The 17,366-nt window shown below is 50.7% G+C and overlaps 1 protein-coding gene across 2 annotated transcripts; it reads left to right on the forward strand.

Moving 5' to 3' along the window:
• Window positions 1-807: 807 nt before the first annotated feature.
• Window positions 808-14,582, forward strand: ERRFI1 (ERBB receptor feedback inhibitor 1). 2 transcript variants are annotated; one of them, XM_074377508.1, is made up of 4 exons: window positions 808-979; window positions 10,850-11,043; window positions 11,154-11,230; window positions 11,998-14,582. In XM_074377508.1, the coding sequence occupies exons 2-4, from the start codon at window positions 10,922-10,924 to the stop codon at window positions 13,170-13,172; spliced, it is 1,374 nt and encodes a 457-aa protein (XP_074233609.1). In that variant the 5' UTR covers window positions 808-979; window positions 10,850-10,921; the 3' UTR covers window positions 13,173-14,582. The 2 variants fall into 2 exon arrangements, with proteins under 2 accessions (XP_074233609.1, XP_074233610.1); XM_074377509.1 differs by having other exon boundaries at window positions 11,157-11,230.
• The last annotated feature ends 2,784 nt before the right edge of the window (window positions 14,583-17,366 follow it).

Raw genomic sequence — 17,366 nt, forward strand, 5'->3', positions numbered from 1 at the left:
GAGGGTGGGGGCTCCTTCTGGAAGCCCGTGGGCGGCCCTATCGGGTCCAACTGCCACCAGTGCCTGACCTCCATCTGCAAACACGTGGTCAGAGAGGTGGCTGGGCACTCTCGTGAAAGGCCCTCACCAGCATGGCCTTGCCGCCACTCACCGTCCCACGCTGCCCTTCCCTCTCCCGCGCTGTCTCCTGATGTCCCACACTGTCCCGCATGTCCCTCCCTCTCCCGCGCTTTCCTTTGATGTCCCACACTGTCCCTCCCTCTCTCGCGCAGTTTCTTGATGTCCCTGACGTCCCCCGCCGTCCCTCCCACGCCCGCGGGCCTCGTGGTGAGCGCGGGGCCTGCAGGCGGCACACGCGGCCCCACGGAGGCCGCCCCCGGACACTCCGCTCGCCTTCTCCCGGTGCCCTCGACCCGCTCGTGCGGCGGCCGGCGGACAGAGGGAAACAAAACCCACCCCGGGGCTGGAAACGACGGAAACTTTGGTTCGTGCAGGAACCGCGGCCGAGGCCGGGCGGCCCGCACACTTTGGAGGAAAATTCAGGGTAAGGGGTTCCCAGAGCTCGGCAGCGGCCGCCCGGATCCGTTGGAGGTGGGGCGCGAAGACTGCGGCCGCCCAGAAACACGTCCGTCGGGAGACAAAGGCGGCTTCACCGCAGGGCCGCGCGTCGCGGGTGGACCCGCCGCGAGCGCCTCGGCCGCGACATCGCCCCTTTAAGCGGCTTGCGGCCGGGATTGGCTGCGCGGGGGAGGTGGGGCGGTGAGCGGCGACGTCACGGCCCCGCCCACTCTCTATATAGTGAGGCGGCGGCGGCAGAGGCGACGGCGGCCGAGTGCGAGCAGGGAGCGCGAGCGGCAGCGAACGGCCGGCGAGCGGGGAGGCGCCTGCGCGGTGGCCGGGCCCCTGAGCCCGCGGCGCTGAGCCAGCCGGGACGGACATGCGCGGGAGGGCGCCGTGGGGCAGCGGCAGCTCCGCGGGGGTAAGGGGCCTGCGGTCCGGGGGCGGGGAGGGTGGCGCCGCGCCCCTCGGGGCTCGGGGCGGCTCCCGACGCGGGGCGGGTCCCCAGGGCGCGGGGAGGGTCTCCCGACGCCGAGTCTCCCCGGGACGGAGGGACGGACGGAGGGAGGGGCCGGCCCGGGGCGCCCGGGACGCGGCTCCGGCAGCGAAGAGCCGGGGTCCTGCGCCCGCGGGCTGGCGGCGGCCTCGGGCTGTCTCCTCCCCACGGGGGCTGCGCTGCCCGGTCCACACCGCGCGCCCACCAGCCCGGTCCTGGAAGCTGCAGGCGGCCCGGGATCGGCACCGGCTCCGACCCGCGCAGTCCCTCTGCTTGGTCTCGGCGGCCACGGTCATCCCCAGTCAGTGTTCCTAATTCATCCGAGCAGCTCCGTGCCCTCCTCCTCCTCCTCCTCCCAGGAACGTGATTCTTGCTCTGAATGTCTTAAATACGGCCTCAAAGGGAAAGGAACTGCAGAATTCAATGTCGGAGACGTGAACGCTTATTGGATAGTTCTCGTGTGTGTGTATTTATACCTACATCATAGCCTTGTACAAATTAGATGACTCCTTTACCATGATTGGTACTGCACTGGTGCTTGCGAAGTCTTTATTAGGATTTCGTCATTGCTTGAAAGAAACCAGCCTCTTACCTGATAAAAAACATGAATAGATTGTTAGTCATAAACTTAAGTGCAGTCAGAATAGAGACTGTAGCTTTAAAAGAGATGTGTTGGTGACTTTAGGTACACCTGCAACACAGGTAGGGCAGGACTGGTTTCTAGGCAACTGTCAGAGGTGAAGAAAGGTGAGGTTAAAATGCCTTTTTTTTTTTTTCCTCCTGGAGAACAAGTGTTCTGCAAAGTTTTAAGCTTTTATAAATCTGTTAAGAATGCAGTGGGCATAGGTTTGTTGAGACAGAAACATGTAAGTTAACCATACCTAGTGTTGCCTTTTTTTAACCACATTTCTTTTTTTTCTAATCTTTGTTATTTTATAGTTGTAAGTGAAGTTTTAGTTAAACAAAGGCATTTTTTGTTGTCTGTTTCAATAAATGACCCGATTTTGCGAAGACCAAAATAAAAGAAGTCGGTTTCTTGTTAACGTGCTATGATTGGTTATCAGTATGTTATCAACCAAGCTCTTTTCCAGATATCAGCAAATTTGAAGAGAAGTACATACAGGTTTTAGTGCAGTTTGGACACTCTTTGTCATTGCCCTCACTTCACAGAGAGGTTCATTTTCAGCTGTGTGTTCCCATAGATACTTACGGATAGATGGGAGAGATCTGGGGCTAACAATTTATAACCCAACAGATATTAGATTGTAAACTCCTTACGGGCAGGAACTCTGCCTCATACAGCTTCTGTCTTACACAGTTGATAATTGATGATTGATAAATGCAGGAAAGCATGTTTTACATTGTAAAGCTGAGCAGGATTGGACCAGTCACTGATAAGGATCGGACAGCAAATCTGGTTTTGTTTTGTTTTTTCAATGGCTCTTAGGAAATGTCTGAATTATTCATATTTTTGATAGGTAAAAATCAGTGTTTTGATGCATTGGGTTTACTGCTTTCAGTTCACAATAGATACAAGTCGCTCTCTTTCTGTGAGATTTAATTATACTTTGGCCTTGAGTTTTTGTGTGAAAATGACTCTTCACTGCTGCTTCTCAGAAGTTGAACCAGATACTACTTCCTTTCTGCTAATACTAATGGTAGCTTTTAAAAGCAAGTCACCTAAATTACAGGCACAGTCGAACATGCTTGAAACTGACCTGAATGTCTGCATACCATCGGGTTGCTTTAGGAAGATGAGCAGAGGAGGGAAAAGGTGGTGCCGAGGGTAATTCCAGGAATTTGAATGTTGCAGGCTCCCTCTGCCAGAGAAACAACTCTGCTCTTAATCTAAATACATTTGAATTGGTGCCTCACCATCAGGATTCCTTTAGCATCCTTCAGTGCTGGTGTTTGGCCATGCTTTATGAAAGCTAATGTATAACTCACTAGATGAATGAAATCCATTTGTGGCCTTCTGGTATTATTTACACAGTATGAACACACGCTTTGTAAAGACGCTTTGGTGAGTTTCAGGGTTCTGTATGTGAGTTACTAGCTGAATACAGAAATTCATTTTAAGGTAAGGGAAAGTTAGTGTGGGATTCAGATTTCAGAAAAGAAAAAAGATCCTGCAATTTGGAGTCATTGTTGGTACTCCAGTCTAACTCCTTATGCCATAAAATAGGGCAGTATTACTCAAAGGCCGTTGAATATATTTTTAAAATACAGGAGTGTGGCTGCATGAATGAGCCCTTTTCAATGCCAAAGTGCCACAATTCAATAAAACATTACCGTTTAATAGAGGAAACATTCAGGAGGTAAGCTTTAGAAGACATTGTCCAAAAGCTCTTGTTAGACCCCCAGAATATGAAACCTGACTAGTTACAGATTGATTTTTTAAAAAATACTCTAACCCCTCTGCAAGGAACACGCTTCTCCTGACCCCTCTTAGCACTGCCTTTCTTTCATCCTTTAGACTTGAATTTTAAAAGTCACCTGAGAGCCTTCCCTAACCGCCTGTGTAAATAGGTTCTCGTGTCCTCTCGCTGTTCTCCGCCCGTTTCCTTGGAAGTGGCCACCGTCCACGGTTGCCTGCTTGCTTGTTACCTCTCTCCTCGCTGGACTGAGACTTCCTCAGGCAGCATCCCGTCCCTTTCCCTTTCCCCTGGTGCCATGTCTGGTGCACAATCAGCATTTAATAACCATTTGTGAACATAGTTAAGCCTTCCCCCCTAAGAACCCCTAAGAATGCATGAGCCAAACACCCCAGGCTGAGTTCGTTTTTCATCTCTGCCATTGATTAGCGCTTGGGTCCTGTCCTCTGGGTCACTTTCCCCATTTGTGAACAAGAATGTTAGGAGGAGGACTGGGGCTGTTGCCTAAAATGAAGCTACTCTAGAAAGGAGAGGCAGTGAGAGTGTGGCGGGGAAGATGCCAGCTTACAGCGCAGGAGAGCTGCGCTGGCCTCTTGCTGACAAACCTCACTTCATTTCCTCCTCTGCAAAGTGGGGATTATAATCCCTGCCTCTTCTTACAGGGATGTTTTGGGGATCAAGGGACATAACATGTTAGAAAGTGCTTTGTAATTTGTGGAGTGTGTTCCAAATACAAGATATTCTATTATTAAATCCTGGATTTTACAATAGAGCCTGGTTATAACTCCACCATCAGGATCCACGCTGCAAATGTATTCAGAGGAGGCCCGTTGGGTATATGTAGTGACGCCATTCTATAGGTGAACACAGACCTGTGTTATATTGAATACTACGTTGTAATGGGTTCTAGGACGGTGGGGCATCAGTGTGTCACTAAAGGTTGAGGGTTTCAAAGTAGTCTTAGAACATAGAGCTGATACCTTAACCCACCCTTTTTAGAGGATACATAGTGCAAATCTGCAGGTAATGACTCTTACAGGGGAATTTGAGGACTTTCATAGGCTAAGAGTGACCCAAGAAAAAGTATTACCAGGCAGCAAATCCCCAGAAAAGTGTCTGAGCCACCCTTAAAGCTTGAGCCTTGCAGTGGTCAAATCCTACCCCAGTTTAAGAGCCTAGAGGCGTGGAGAGCAGCATGGTGTGTGGGGAGAGCCTGGCGTCGCCTCGGCCCCACCACTGGCCAGGCGTGACCTGGAGCAGGTTACTTAACTCTGCGCCTCCAGCTCCTCCTCTGTAAATGAGGGTAATAGGAGTCCCCCACCTCGCAGGGTTGTTGAGAGGATTAAATAAGTTAATACACGTAGAGCACTTAGAACAATGCCTGCCACGTAAGTGTCCGATGAAGCAGCTATTACTCTTGCCGGGTTTGTGTTCCTGGTAACAATCCAGAGTTACCCATCGGGTGACTTAAACGCTCATTAAATGAATTTGAAGTTTTAAAGACTCGCTTCCCATCATCAGACTGTTGTGTCCATTGTCATTAAGGTTGGAATAGAAATCACGTCTCTTTTACAACTAGAAATCTATTGTGTGCATGTGTAAAACGACTAATATTTTCCATCCTGTGTGTGTGTGTGTGTGTGTGTGTGTTTGTGATGCCCATGGGAGTTACTCCGTAGGAAAAGGACCAGGGAGGTTCTGCCGTCACTGAAGACCTCCAGGAGACCAGGGGATCCAGAGGCCGGTGATGACCGGGTAGTCAGAGGAGTAGGTTTTTTGTTAGCTTGCCGTTTCTTAAAGTACTTAGCTAAAAAATATTCCAAATTTTTCAAGTCATCATGTCACTTAGCTTTGAGCGTGACGGCGTGAAGTTAAAATATTTTCCTTGCTGCCTCAGTTTTTACCACCTACAAATGGGCCATCAGGTGCCAGGCGCGGGCAAGGGGAGGAAGGCCCGGAGCCCCGTCCCCGCTGCGCTGGACCACACGCTCCTCCTGACTGAGACCTTGAGCTTAGCTGCATATTATTAACTTAATATAACACATTTTTAAGTCACCTATGCTTTTTTTTTTTTTAAATTGAAGTGTAGTTGATTTACAGTGTTGTGTTAGTTTCTGGTGTACGGCACAGTGATTCAGTTAATACTTGTACATGTATCTACTTTCTCATCACAGGCTATTACAGGCCATTGAATCTAGTCCCCTGCGCTGTGCGGTAGGACCTCACTGTTCTTCTGCTGCGTACGTGGCAGTTTGTATCTGCTGATGCTCTGATGCTCCCGGTGGAGCAGGACACGGACGGGGCGGGGGGCCTCCCCTCCCTCGCCACCACCCCATTCCTTTCCCGCATCATAGCTGTTAAAATGGAATCGGAGAAAAACTCCGAATGAGGGCCTGTGCCTTTTGAAGACTCTTTAGTTTTCAGGGAATAAACTTGGGTCACATGGCACTGTAATTAATAACTGTCATAAACACTGACACTGTGAGGTGCGTGTCAAATCGGTAAGTTCTCTCATATTGTTAATAAAAGTTAAAGTTCCACGAAACAGCTGAACTGAATCCTCAAGGCGAGTAGCTCGGCTCCGAGTGCTGTGGACACGAGTCACAGTCAAAGTGGCGAGGCCTTGGCTTCTTTTTTTGTTCTCCCAAAGGTGATTATTTTAGACATTTTGAAAATGAAGATAAGTTGATGTGGGGAGGGTCTAAAGTCATGGTGTTCACCATGTTCTCGAGTCAGTTTCTTTTCACAAATTTGGGCTCTAAATATAGTTACCTCCTGTCTCCCTGGACATTGGAAATAGTTATGTAGGTAATTGTTAAATGCAGCTGAAAAGACTATTTATCACCCTGAATAAACAGAAATCAGGTTCTTAAACCAGATTGAAAGAAGGAAATTACATCACACTTAAATAAGGAAGCACTGGGCAGAACTGGATGAGTTGTATGACAAAAATGTGCCCCTCCTCCTTGAGTGGATTGGTCCTCGGCTTATTCATGAGGTCTGGTGGCAAGGTGAGCATATCTAGGTTGCTGTCTTAAGGGAGCCTAGTCTTTTCAAGAACAGTTTCAAAGAGGCCGTCCTCAAGCAAAAAGCATGTGATTTCACCTTAATACTAAGAATGTGCAGTGTGCTTTCTTATGTAACTTTTTTTTCTTAAGGAACATGGCCTTAAATTTAGCAGCGAAAACACACAGTAGGTGCCTTATAACCCGGAAGAGAAGAGAAGGTGAAATTCCTTGTTTCTAGAAAGCACCATTGCTCTAAGTAAACATTGAGTAGCAGAAGCCAGTTTAGAAAGTTGCCTTGTTACCCGTTTAAGCTTCTGATTTTTGCCCAGTCTCAGACTGCCCAGTTTGAATTTGGGGAGTGAATTTAATGAAAGTTCCCTGCCTGCTCCAAATCCTAGACTTACTCTATTATCCCGGGGCAGTGTCCGCACACAGGAAGGTTTTCCCTCCACTGATTTATACTCTACGTGAATCTTCCGTGTAATTACTTTTTTTTTTTAATGAGATGAATATTTTCTCAAAATTCGCATAAGTATGTATCAGAAAAGAATGAAGCCAGGATCTGCGGAGGGCTGGGGCTGGGGGCCAGGGTTGGGGGCCAGGGAGCCACCCTGGGAAATCAGGATGATGGACAGGGAACGGGGTGCAGCACAAAATAATCCGAGACCATCGAGACACTGCCCTGGCCTCTCAGAAGGGCGCGGGTCTGTGGAGACAGTGGCATAAGGGATGGTCCCGAAGGCCTCACTGATCTCTGACAGCATAGAGGAGCAAGGGCAGGAAGAAGGTGGAGCCAGACCGGGCAGCTTTCCCTTAGAAGCCCTCCAGGACCCTGGAGCGGTGGACGATCTTAATTCGAGCTGTAGTTTGGGAATACTGATCCGGCCAGTCGGGTGGAAGGGGGATTTTCAGACCCCAGGCAGATGGGTACCAGTGAACAGGAGGAAGGTCCATTAGAGAAATGACGCAGAAATAGGCACCGGAACTTGGGAGCTGAACGCAGATCTCCCGTAACTCAGGTGAAGAATGGTGCCTTGAGGAGTAGCATGGTCCTCTCAGAACACAAACTGGTCCGGCAGGGGGAGGGGGTGAAGTAAGTGACAGGAGGAGTTTGGTTTGCAGAGTTGGAGATGCCAGAGGGCCATCCAAGTGGAAAGATAATCACCAGACAATAGGAAATGCAAAGTGGAGGCTCGAGCCAGGGCTGGAGTCAAGATTCGGGAGCCGTCAGAGCCAGGCTCAGAAGTCCCCGCGGGGCCGGGTGGGAGGCAAAGAAAGGCAGGACGGCCTGGGGAAACACAGGGTTCTAGGGTTTGTTGTTTTTTAATTCCCCTTGAATTAAACAAAACCAAGTAATGTTAATGGGAAGCAGTAGTTCCCATCTGGAATGGGTACTTAACCACATTTTTGACAGACTCGGAGGCTGAAGAGTAGGTCATGTATTTGAAGAGTTACTGTGTCCAAAGTTCCTTAGATCCCAGTCTAGACCATGCTGCCCGGATGAACACTAGCTGTCATCTTTTTGCAGTTCCTCCCAGAATGCCGTCTCCTCCTTGGAGCTACTGATTTTCCCACATAGATACCTCTTTGCAGTCGGTTCCCTAATGAATTGTGAGGCAGAGCTAGCTTTAGCCACAGGAAACCAAATTCGAAACACCGCAGCGTTAGTTACGTTTCACTTGAAGACTGTGTTTCTTTTGAACATGAACTTGACCAAATGGATTGATTCCCACCCCTGACTCCAGGGAGTGCGCGTGCGTGCGTGCGTGCGTGCGTGCGTGCGTGCGTGTGTGTGTGTGTGTGTGTGTGTGTGTGTAGTATAAATATATATGTAATAGTTGCAGAGTTTGGGGAGAGGTGTAGAAGGATTTCAGGTGGTTCCAAAACCCTCAGTTTATAGTCTGAGGGACACCCTCTCGAAGTTTGCTCCCAGGCCCCCTGCAGGCTTGCCCTTTTGCGTCTGCAGTTGGACATTACTTTCCGAAAGGAGAGAGCGCACAGCGACCCAGCCCCGGGAGCTCCGCGCAAGCCAGTAGGAAGTGCGGCCGGTTTCATAACACGGCCCATTCACAATTCCCCATTGAAAGTGGAGGCAGGTCACCTGCTCTGAATGCACAAAGACACTATTGTGGCCACAAGGGAGCTGCCTTGGTGAACACAATTCTTTTTATACTACAGGATTTTTTTCCTCCAGAAAGCTAACAAGTCGGTGATGGAAACAATGACTAAAAAAAATAACTTTTTCTAGAACGCACAAATAATGTTAAGGGGCCATTGAAATGGAAGTTTAGGATTCCGAGGCAATCTCAGCCCAGGCGATAGTTACACAATCATCCTGTTGAAAGCTGAGATTTAGATGGCATTAGGAGGCTGACACACAGTAATTACTGGTCGTTCTCGTCAGCTTGCAGACAGGTGGGGGTTGGGCCTCCAGAATCCCCCGCAGCGTTTCCCTGTAATCGGGACGGGTGATCTTCAAACGTGTGCTTTCAAACCACTTAAATGCCATATTCTCCTTCCTATCTGGCCTTCCATTTTTGCATCACCACACTCCCTGCAGCCCTCCTGCCGGTGCTTGTAGATTGCTTTGAAAAAGCACCACAAACTGCAGGGCAGGGACAGGGAGGGAGGGTCTAGCAATTTTTTCGAAAACTTGGTATTTTACATTTTTCTTACAGCTTCCACCTGATTCTGGTGACGTAAAAATACATTGGTTTTGCTTCTCATCTAAAAACCCAACAGTGAGGAAGACGTCCCAGTAATTTAGATCTGAATTGATGGATTCTTCCCCCCTTTTCTTAATCCCATGTCTTTAGAGACTGACTAAAGAAGGATAATGCTTGACCATTTGAAATAATATTTTAAAGCTGTTTAAATCTCTGCCTAGTATATTGAAATAGCTGACTTGGGGAAAGTAAAAAGCTGAGAGAATAGGTCATTGGGCCCCTTCCTCCTTACTTTGTCACTGAAACATTACTCTCTCTCCATTCCTTCTTATGTGAAAAAAATGAATATTGCAAGTAGTTTTTTAGAGCCTTAGCTACAGAAGCCCTGTGCCTTCAGTGCTGTTCACGCCCAGGCGACACTGACGATGATAATAATCAGGCGGTATTGTCCAGAGCTTCATCCCCAAACGCCCGCTTACTGAGCACCTGCCAGTGCTCCAGGTGTTGACAATGAATGACTGGGACATGACCCCTTTCCTGGGCTCACAGTATTGTTCTGGCAACAAAACGATGCCCTGTATGCCCCTCCCCGTGTCCCAGCACACGTCCCACTCATCTGTGTCATCCTCTGTCCTCAGCCCAGGGCCCCCAGCTCTCAGTCTGTGCAAAAATATTTGTCAAGAGAACACGAAAGCGTCATAAAGCATATAGACACATCGCCAGAGGGGTCAGTGTGACTCGGAGAAGTTGACAGACGATGTCCTGAATTTACTCTAAGCAGACATGACTATCTGAGATGGCAAAGACGGATGCGAATGAACACCTCTGTAATGAATATGGAAAGTTCACCAGAGGCAGTGGCGATGGGGGACTCCAGAACACCTGATGAGGGCATGGAGGGGCCCAAAACTGAGGAACCACTGGCTTAAAAAAAGTTGTACTTACCTCGCCCCTGTAACCTGTGCCTCGCAGCTAGGCGGGACAGAAAAGACGAGGCACTTCACGAGGGGGAATGCGGGGAATGCACTCTTAAGTTTGCCTTTAAAAGGGGGGAGGACGCTGTCCAGGCCTCCGCTGAAGCAGTCATCCTGCAGAACTTGATTTTTACGGGAGGATGGAAATTAGTGTCTTTGTATATAACTCTTTCTTCATTCTCGAACAAGTGATAATTGGAGACCTTGTCTTCCCGTGGCCCACCCTGAAATACAGAATCCAAAGAAATGCTAGGCTCCCGGGTAATCTGGGGCCGTCCACAGACTCTTGCTTAATCAAAGCGTTGGGTTCAGTGACTCTTAGTGCTGCAGTATTGAATATGGTAATTTCCGAAATTACCTTTTTATCCTGGGGGAGAAGGAGCCCCACGCCCTGCACAGCCACACTGGAAGGTCGCTTTCCCGGGAGGCTGGAGGAATACTTGTTTGCTTTGGCAAGTGAGCCTGGTTGGCTGTACAGCTGGTCAGCTCTGCAGCAGGTCTGCCGTAGCTGGCGACGGATTATTTCTCATTTGCTGAACACGTTTCAAATCTTGGATCAGTATTTACCCCCTCCCCAATTAATTATTTTTAATGTCTGCTTTTAAATACCCTCATGAAAAGGAAGAATCAGTGAATGTAAAAGTGTCAGAATTGAGTGAGAGTCCACAATTGAATGTTTCTATTCAGCAGCCCCCAGAATTACTCCTCTTCACTAGTCCGGCGTGTTTCTGAATCATTTCCTTTACTCGCTCTTCCTTGTCACACCCTCTAGGGAATGAAAGCAACTGGCTGACTACACATCCCTGGGCTTCACCAGTTTGAAGACATCCCCGAGTAAGGCACCATGTCCACGGCAGGAGTGGCTGCTCAGGAGGTCAGAGTCCCATTAAAAACCGGATTTCTGCACCATGGCCAAGCCATGGGGAGTCTGAAGGCCTGCTGGGGCAGCCGCAGCGAGTTTGAAAAGTAAGCTGAAGACAGGACGCCCCTGGGATCCATGGACGGCGGTGCTGGAAGGAGGGAGAGGAGGTGGCTCCTGCCTGTTTCTGACCAAGATGTCTCTCTTTTTCTTTCAGTAGCTTTTTAAATATTGACCCAATAACCATGGCCTACAGTCTGAACTCTGCCACCCCAGGCCACCTGACGTCCATCGGTAGGTGTTCCAAAAACCCCGGCGGAGCTGGCGCTCAGAGCAGAAGCTGGCAGCCGAGGGTGCTGGTTTGTGCTCCAGTGTCACTTTCTGCCTGAGGAAGTGACTGCGCTGGCTCCAGGAGGAGTCTGACCCCTAGTGGCAGCAGACTCCGCAGATGACCACGTCTTTAGACTTGTCTGCCCGCTCCTGAGTCACCCATTCTTCATGCCACTCATCTGTGGACGCGTGATTTTCTAAAATTAAGAATGAAGTTCTCATTTCCGTTCTGATCTCTACTTTTAGAAGCCTTGGACAGGGCCTCTCATCTTTCTCACTAGCACTGAATGCTTGTTTGAAAGTGGGAAAGTAAATGAGTCCCTTATTGCCGGGGGCCGCGTGTCGGCCTGCAGGCGAGGCCACCGGCCGGCAGCCCGCGTGGGGCAGGGTGAGCCCGGGCCTTCTCTGTCCTGCCCTGAGCGCGGCGCGGCCGCCGCGTAAATTACACGCTGCACACCTTCTGCCGGTTCTGCGCACGTCACCCGACCTGTCTGAGGCGTGGGGGTGTGCGCGTGCACATGTCCAAGGCAGAGAGAGGAGATAATTTGTTCTTTGAACCAGATCATGTGCGTTCCCAACCTCTGGGCTCTAATTACCCCCGCGGTTGTTGCCTGGGTGTTCCCCGCGCTCCAGTCTCTGAGAGCCACCGGGGCCTCCGGCGGCCGGGGTCTGGCCCCACGGTGGGTAGAGGGGCACGGTCGATCTTTGCTAACCTGTCGTGTTCCTCGTAGGGTCCGCGTCCAGATCCGCCCCGATGCACAGCAGCCACTTTGCAGAAAGTGGCCCCTCGCGGAAGCCCAGCCTGCCCCCTCTCATCATCCCCCCGAGTGAGGGCTGGGGGCGCCAGGAGGAGGAGCCGGTGGTCTGTGGTTTTAAGAAGCTCTCAGTGAACGGGGTGTGCGCGGCGACGCCTCCGCTCACCCCCATCAAGAACTCCCCGGCCCTCTTCCCCTGCGCCGGCCCCTGCGAGCGGGGCTCCAGGCCCCTGCCGCCGCTGCCCATCTCCGAGGACCTCTCCCTGGACGAGACCGACTGCGAGGTGGAGTTCCTGACCAGCTCGGACACGGACTTCCTGCTGGAGGACTGTGCGCCGGGTGACTTCAGGTCCGACGGCCCGGGCCGGCGCAGCTTCCGTGGGTGCGGGCAGATCAACTACGCCTACTTCGACACCCCGGCCGTTTCCGCGGCCGACCTCACCCAGGCGCCCGACCACGCCGCGGGGGTGCCGGGGGCAGACCCCGCTCCGCCCCAGGCCCACCGGAGACTGAGAAGGTCGCACTCGGGGCCGGCGGGCTCCTTTAACAAGCCAGCCATCAGGGTTTCCAGCTACGTCCACAGAGCCTCCCCGACCTCCGACGAAGACAAGCCTGAGGTGCCCCCGCGGGTCCCCCTCCCTCCCCGGCCGGTGAAGCCCGACTACAGGAGGTGGTCGGCCGAAGTGACGTCCAGCACCTACAGCGACGAGGACAGGCCTCCCAAAGTCCCGCCGAGAGAGCCTCTGTCCCGGAGTAACTCCCGCACCCCGAGCCCCAAAAGCCTCCCGTCTTACCTCAATGGGGTCATGCCCCCCACGCAGAGCTTTGCCCCAGACCCCAAGTACGTCAGCAGCAAGGCCCTGCAGAGACAGCACAGCGAGGGAGCGGCCAGCAAGGTTCCCTGCATCCTGCCCATCATCGAAAATGGAAAGAAGGTGAGTTCGACGCATTATTACCTGCTGCCCGAGCGGCCGCCCTACCTGGACAGATACGAGAAGTTTTTTCAGGAAGCAGAAGAAACACACGCCATCCAGCCGCTGCCCGCCGACTGCGGGGTCGTGTCAGGCACGGAAAAGCCAGACTCGAAACTAAAGACGGACATGGGGGGCCACGGGAAGCGCAAACATTTATCCTACGTGGTTTCTCCTTAGACTCTGGGGTCCGGGCTCGGCAGAGCTGCCGTAGGAGCAGACGGTCCCCCAGCAGGTGTCCAGCAGGATCGAGGCCCACAGGAGGGAGGAAAGAGCTGAACTCTCCGCCTGAAAGACGAGGGCTGGGAGCGTCGTGAGGCGCTGTCGCGTGAGGACCACGCTCGGTCGTGTGAGCATCAAGTCTGTGACTTAAAGATGTGATTCAGGGAGAGCAGGAGGGGGACTTCTGTGCACGCACGTTATATACCTATGTATTCACTTGTGGTGTAATCATAGACACTAGTTGCAAGTTAACCCCTTAGTTACTATCTTAGAGTAATATATATTCAGAATGAGAAAAGCTCAAGCTGGAGGATGGCTCCCAAAAGACTGAAAATAGAGCAAAGGGAAGCAAATACAGTATTGTTTAGATCAGAAACATTAAAAAAAATTTTTTTTGTTTAGTGTGAAGATTTCTGAGTCTGAGGCCTGTTATATTTTTGTTTCATTTATTTTTTACAGACAGTTCTTCACGGAGGGCAGGCCGTCCATCCTGCCTGTGATTTAACCTGCCTTGTTTAAAAATCGTCCCAAGACCCAGAGGCTTTAGGTCCTGCTCTCTGTTTTGTTGAGGGGAGGGATGGCAGCATGTTTGGTACCATAGTCCCACCTGTCTATGTCTCACATCTTGAAAAATGGGACAAGATAGAATTAGTAAATCATTTTTCCTTACAGTCCCTGCTTTACTCCCCCCATGGAAACTGTGGGGCGCATGGATGCCCAGGGGAGAGCAGATTCTTCACCAGGGTTGAGGATGTCAGCTGAGGTGATGAGGAAGGTCAGCCACGTGACTGGGGAGTATCCATGTGGGGGTGTGTGTTGTGTTTTTGGCTCTGGGTTTTTTCTCCCCCCTTTTTTAGACTGTCTGAATAAACAAATACAACACAAGCTGGCCTTGTGTTGCTGGTTCCTTTTCAGTATTTCCTGGGGATTGTTTGGTTTTTAAGTAAAACACTTCTGATCAAGAGCCCAGTAGGTCACATCAGCACCTGCTTGCAAGGCCCACGGCCGCTGCTTCCCTCGGATTCGGTGAGACACAGCACGTGCGCTGGGATTCTCACACCTCAGCTGTGTTTATCTCGTGCGCAGAAGCACAGAGCAGAGGCGCGCGCTCGCTCCCGGAGTCGCGCGCCGCTACAGTGTTCACAGGTAAACGACCTGTTTACGGTTGAAACTGCTGAGCGATACTGTTTGAGCTATTTAAAGCTTTTATTTTAGTATGAACTAAATGAAGGTTAAAACATGCTTTAGAAAAATGCACTGATTTCTGCATTCTCTGTACAGTATTGGACAAAGGATTTTATTCATTTTTGTTGCATTATTTTGAATATTGTCTTTCCATTTTAATAAAGTTATAATACTTATTTATGACACCATTAACAACGTTTCTTGCCTAAACTCTTATAAAATTTGATGTCTTGAGTAATAATGACACTGGCCAGTTTTAAGCACCAGGGAAGGTTCTGTGCAGTTTAATATACACTTGAAATGTACCGTCATTCCCTAAGATGACAGATAACTTGAGCAGTTTGTATTGAAATACACAAACACACAGTGAAAACGAACTGTTTGTATTTGCCTTTAACAACTAAGAAGGTGAACTTGGACTGGTGCTGGTCTGTTACTCTCAAAATAGGGTCCACCTGGGGAGGGGCGTCCCACCCCAGCGGCTGTCACAGGAAGGCTCTGGTGAGGGCCTGATGTGACTCATTTTGAGTTTTAGGACTGGGTCCCAGTTGCTCTCGGCCCTTGGGGAGGCTCTGCTTCTTGCTTGATGTGAGGCCCCCAAAGGAAGCCCAGCCTCCCTGGCCGCTCATGGAGACAGCGAGTCACACCCCCAGAAGGCGGGAGTGAGCTGGGATGCTGTTTGCCAGGGCATTTGTCCCGTGTCACCAGGCCCTTTGCTTTATTCTCTTCCGTTTCCTCTGTCCTGTCACTGAAATCCAGCTGCCCTGCCTCCTGCTCTCAACACGCCCCCGGTTCTCTGCGATCTGAACCGCACACCTGCCTGGGCTCGGTTCCCTCCAGAGTCGAGAGTGAGGCCTCAGAAGAAGTGGAAGATGTGGGCTGAAAGTGCCACTCCGCCTCTTTCTAGTTCGGTGTCAGGCGGACCCTTCGAAGTCTCTACCTCAGTTCTCCCACTGATGTAAGGGGAGGGGGCTGATACCTGCGAGTGGGAATTACCTGTGACAGCTGCACACAGACCAGTGATCGGTACATAGTGAGGGCCCCGTACAGGAGCTACGTGATTGGTACCCACCAGCACCCCGACAGTTTGCATGATTTCTGGCGTTTCACAGACGAAGAAATGGGCTTGCGGGGGTTCATTCAACAGACATTTGTTGAATAACAGCCACACGCTAGATCGTGGGAAACACACGTGCCCTTCTGGAATAGAAAGCAACACGTAATTACAATTTGTGGTAAATGCTAAGGAGTGCACGGCGGTGGGGACAGTGACAGAGGGGCTCTCACCTCTCCGAGGCCATCAGCTCTGAAGGGCTGGAACCAGAGCTGAAGGAGGCAGGAAACCAGGGTGTGTGAGCCCGGAGGCTGGAGGAAAGCTGTGCGTGCTCCAGGGGCCGGGGGCTGGAGGTTGTGCGGTGAGATGGACAGTGGGAGACCTCAGCGGGGAATCAGTGGGGCAGGATTTGTTTCCAAAAAGACAAGTGCTGTTGAATGGAGACCAGGCGGGGAGACTTCAGGGCGGAGGCTGTCAGAACTGAGATCCGCACGTCAGGTGCTGAGAGGGAGAAAAACTGGCTTGGAAGATACTTCGAGGTAGAAACAGGAGGTTCGAGGCCTCAGGGGAGGCAGGCCCGGGGTGCACGTGCTCCCAGGGACTCCCGATGGCGGCACCGCCTCTGCTCCACCTGCATCTCGGGTCCGCGTCTGTCGCCGCTTCGTCACCTCAATGCCTTGTCTTCGCACGGTGGTCAAAACTCCATGTTTGCTTTCCTCTCACCTTCGTGTTTTCCCTTGATTTTCCGAGAATGTTGTCTTTTCCTTCCTTCTTCCTGGCCAGCGCCCCACGACTAGAATGCTGTCACAGCACCGTTGGGTAGCTCCGTCCTTGGCCAGCACGCGGAGCAGACTGAATTCCAGTTCCCCTGGGCTGGGTCAGCCCTGGCCGGGCTCTCAGTGCTGCTGAGACCGTTATCAGTGGGGAGACAGTGGCTCTCAGCTGCCCCTGGGTGCCCCGTTGGGTCCTCTCTCGAAGACAGGCATTACCTAGTGACAGGGATCTGGCCTCAAGTCAGGACCTGCGGCCTCCAGGTTCAGCCTCCCACCTCCTCCATAAAGGATGCCCTGAGCTTCCCGGAGCCTCCCTTCCCCGTTCATGTGAGGCCACGGCAGAGGAGGGCCCGGTCCTGTACAAATGGAAGGACTTTATTAGGGACTGTTTCATAACAGAAGAAAACAGAAGCTAACTAAATTCAAGAGGATGTTTTTGTAAGTCAACCCCAGCCTGGCTAATACCTAACTCCAGGTCCTCCTGGGCTGCAGTCGTCAAGTGTGCGCTGCGGGTCTGCTTAAATTTCACGTGCTGATGGGCGTTTGATCTTGTTTATATGCTTATTTCTCTTTAGGACTCAAAGGATGTCTTAACTATGTTACGAAAAGAACTCTCTTCAAGAGGATGTTTCTTCCATGCTAGGGGCCCTAGTTGAAACCAGAGCCACAGATTTTTCTAAAGCAGCTCATAGTCAGAGAGAAGAGAACTAAATATGTCTACCGATTCAAGAATCCAAATGTATATTGAGCTGTTCTCTATTTCAGCTCTTAATTTCATCATATAGTTTATCGTTTTAGGGCATATGGAGACTTTCTCTTGAAAATAAGCTCCCAGCGTGGTTATTTTATATGCAGCTTTTTTTTTTCCACTTTATTTTGAGATTACTTGTAGATTCATAAGTTTCAAAGACAGTACAGAGAGGCCCCTTGTACCTGTCACCCGGATTCCCCCAGTGACAATCATATAATCATAGTCCATTTATCAAAATGGGGAAATTGACGTCACAATGCTCATAGTGTTTTCATTAGCAGCAGTTACTATCAAAATGGACTTGGGTCATACTTTTTAAAATTAACTCAAACATTCATTTTGGCATTCTGTTAGGCATTTTGTGAAAAGCTAATAAAGCTTCAAAAATA

Source organism: Camelus bactrianus, chromosome 13, assembly GCF_048773025.1.
Source record: "Camelus bactrianus isolate YW-2024 breed Bactrian camel chromosome 13, ASM4877302v1, whole genome shotgun sequence".
Classification (NCBI taxonomy): Eukaryota; Metazoa; Chordata; class Mammalia; order Artiodactyla; family Camelidae; genus Camelus; species Camelus bactrianus.

Bases quoted from the DNA above. Each gene is read 5' to 3' on its own strand.
- ERRFI1 (XM_074377508.1), top strand. From the start codon at position 10,922: ATGTCCACGGCAGGAGTGGCTGCTCAGGAGGTCAGAGTCCCATTAAAA. The intron at 11,044-11,153 runs GTAAGCTGAAGA...TTTTTCTTTCAG, and splicing joins AGCCGCAGCGAGTTTGAAAA to TAGCTTTTTAAATATTGACC. The intron at 11,231-11,997 runs GTAGGTGTTCCA...TGTTCCTCGTAG, and splicing joins AGGCCACCTGACGTCCATCG to GGTCCGCGTCCAGATCCGCC.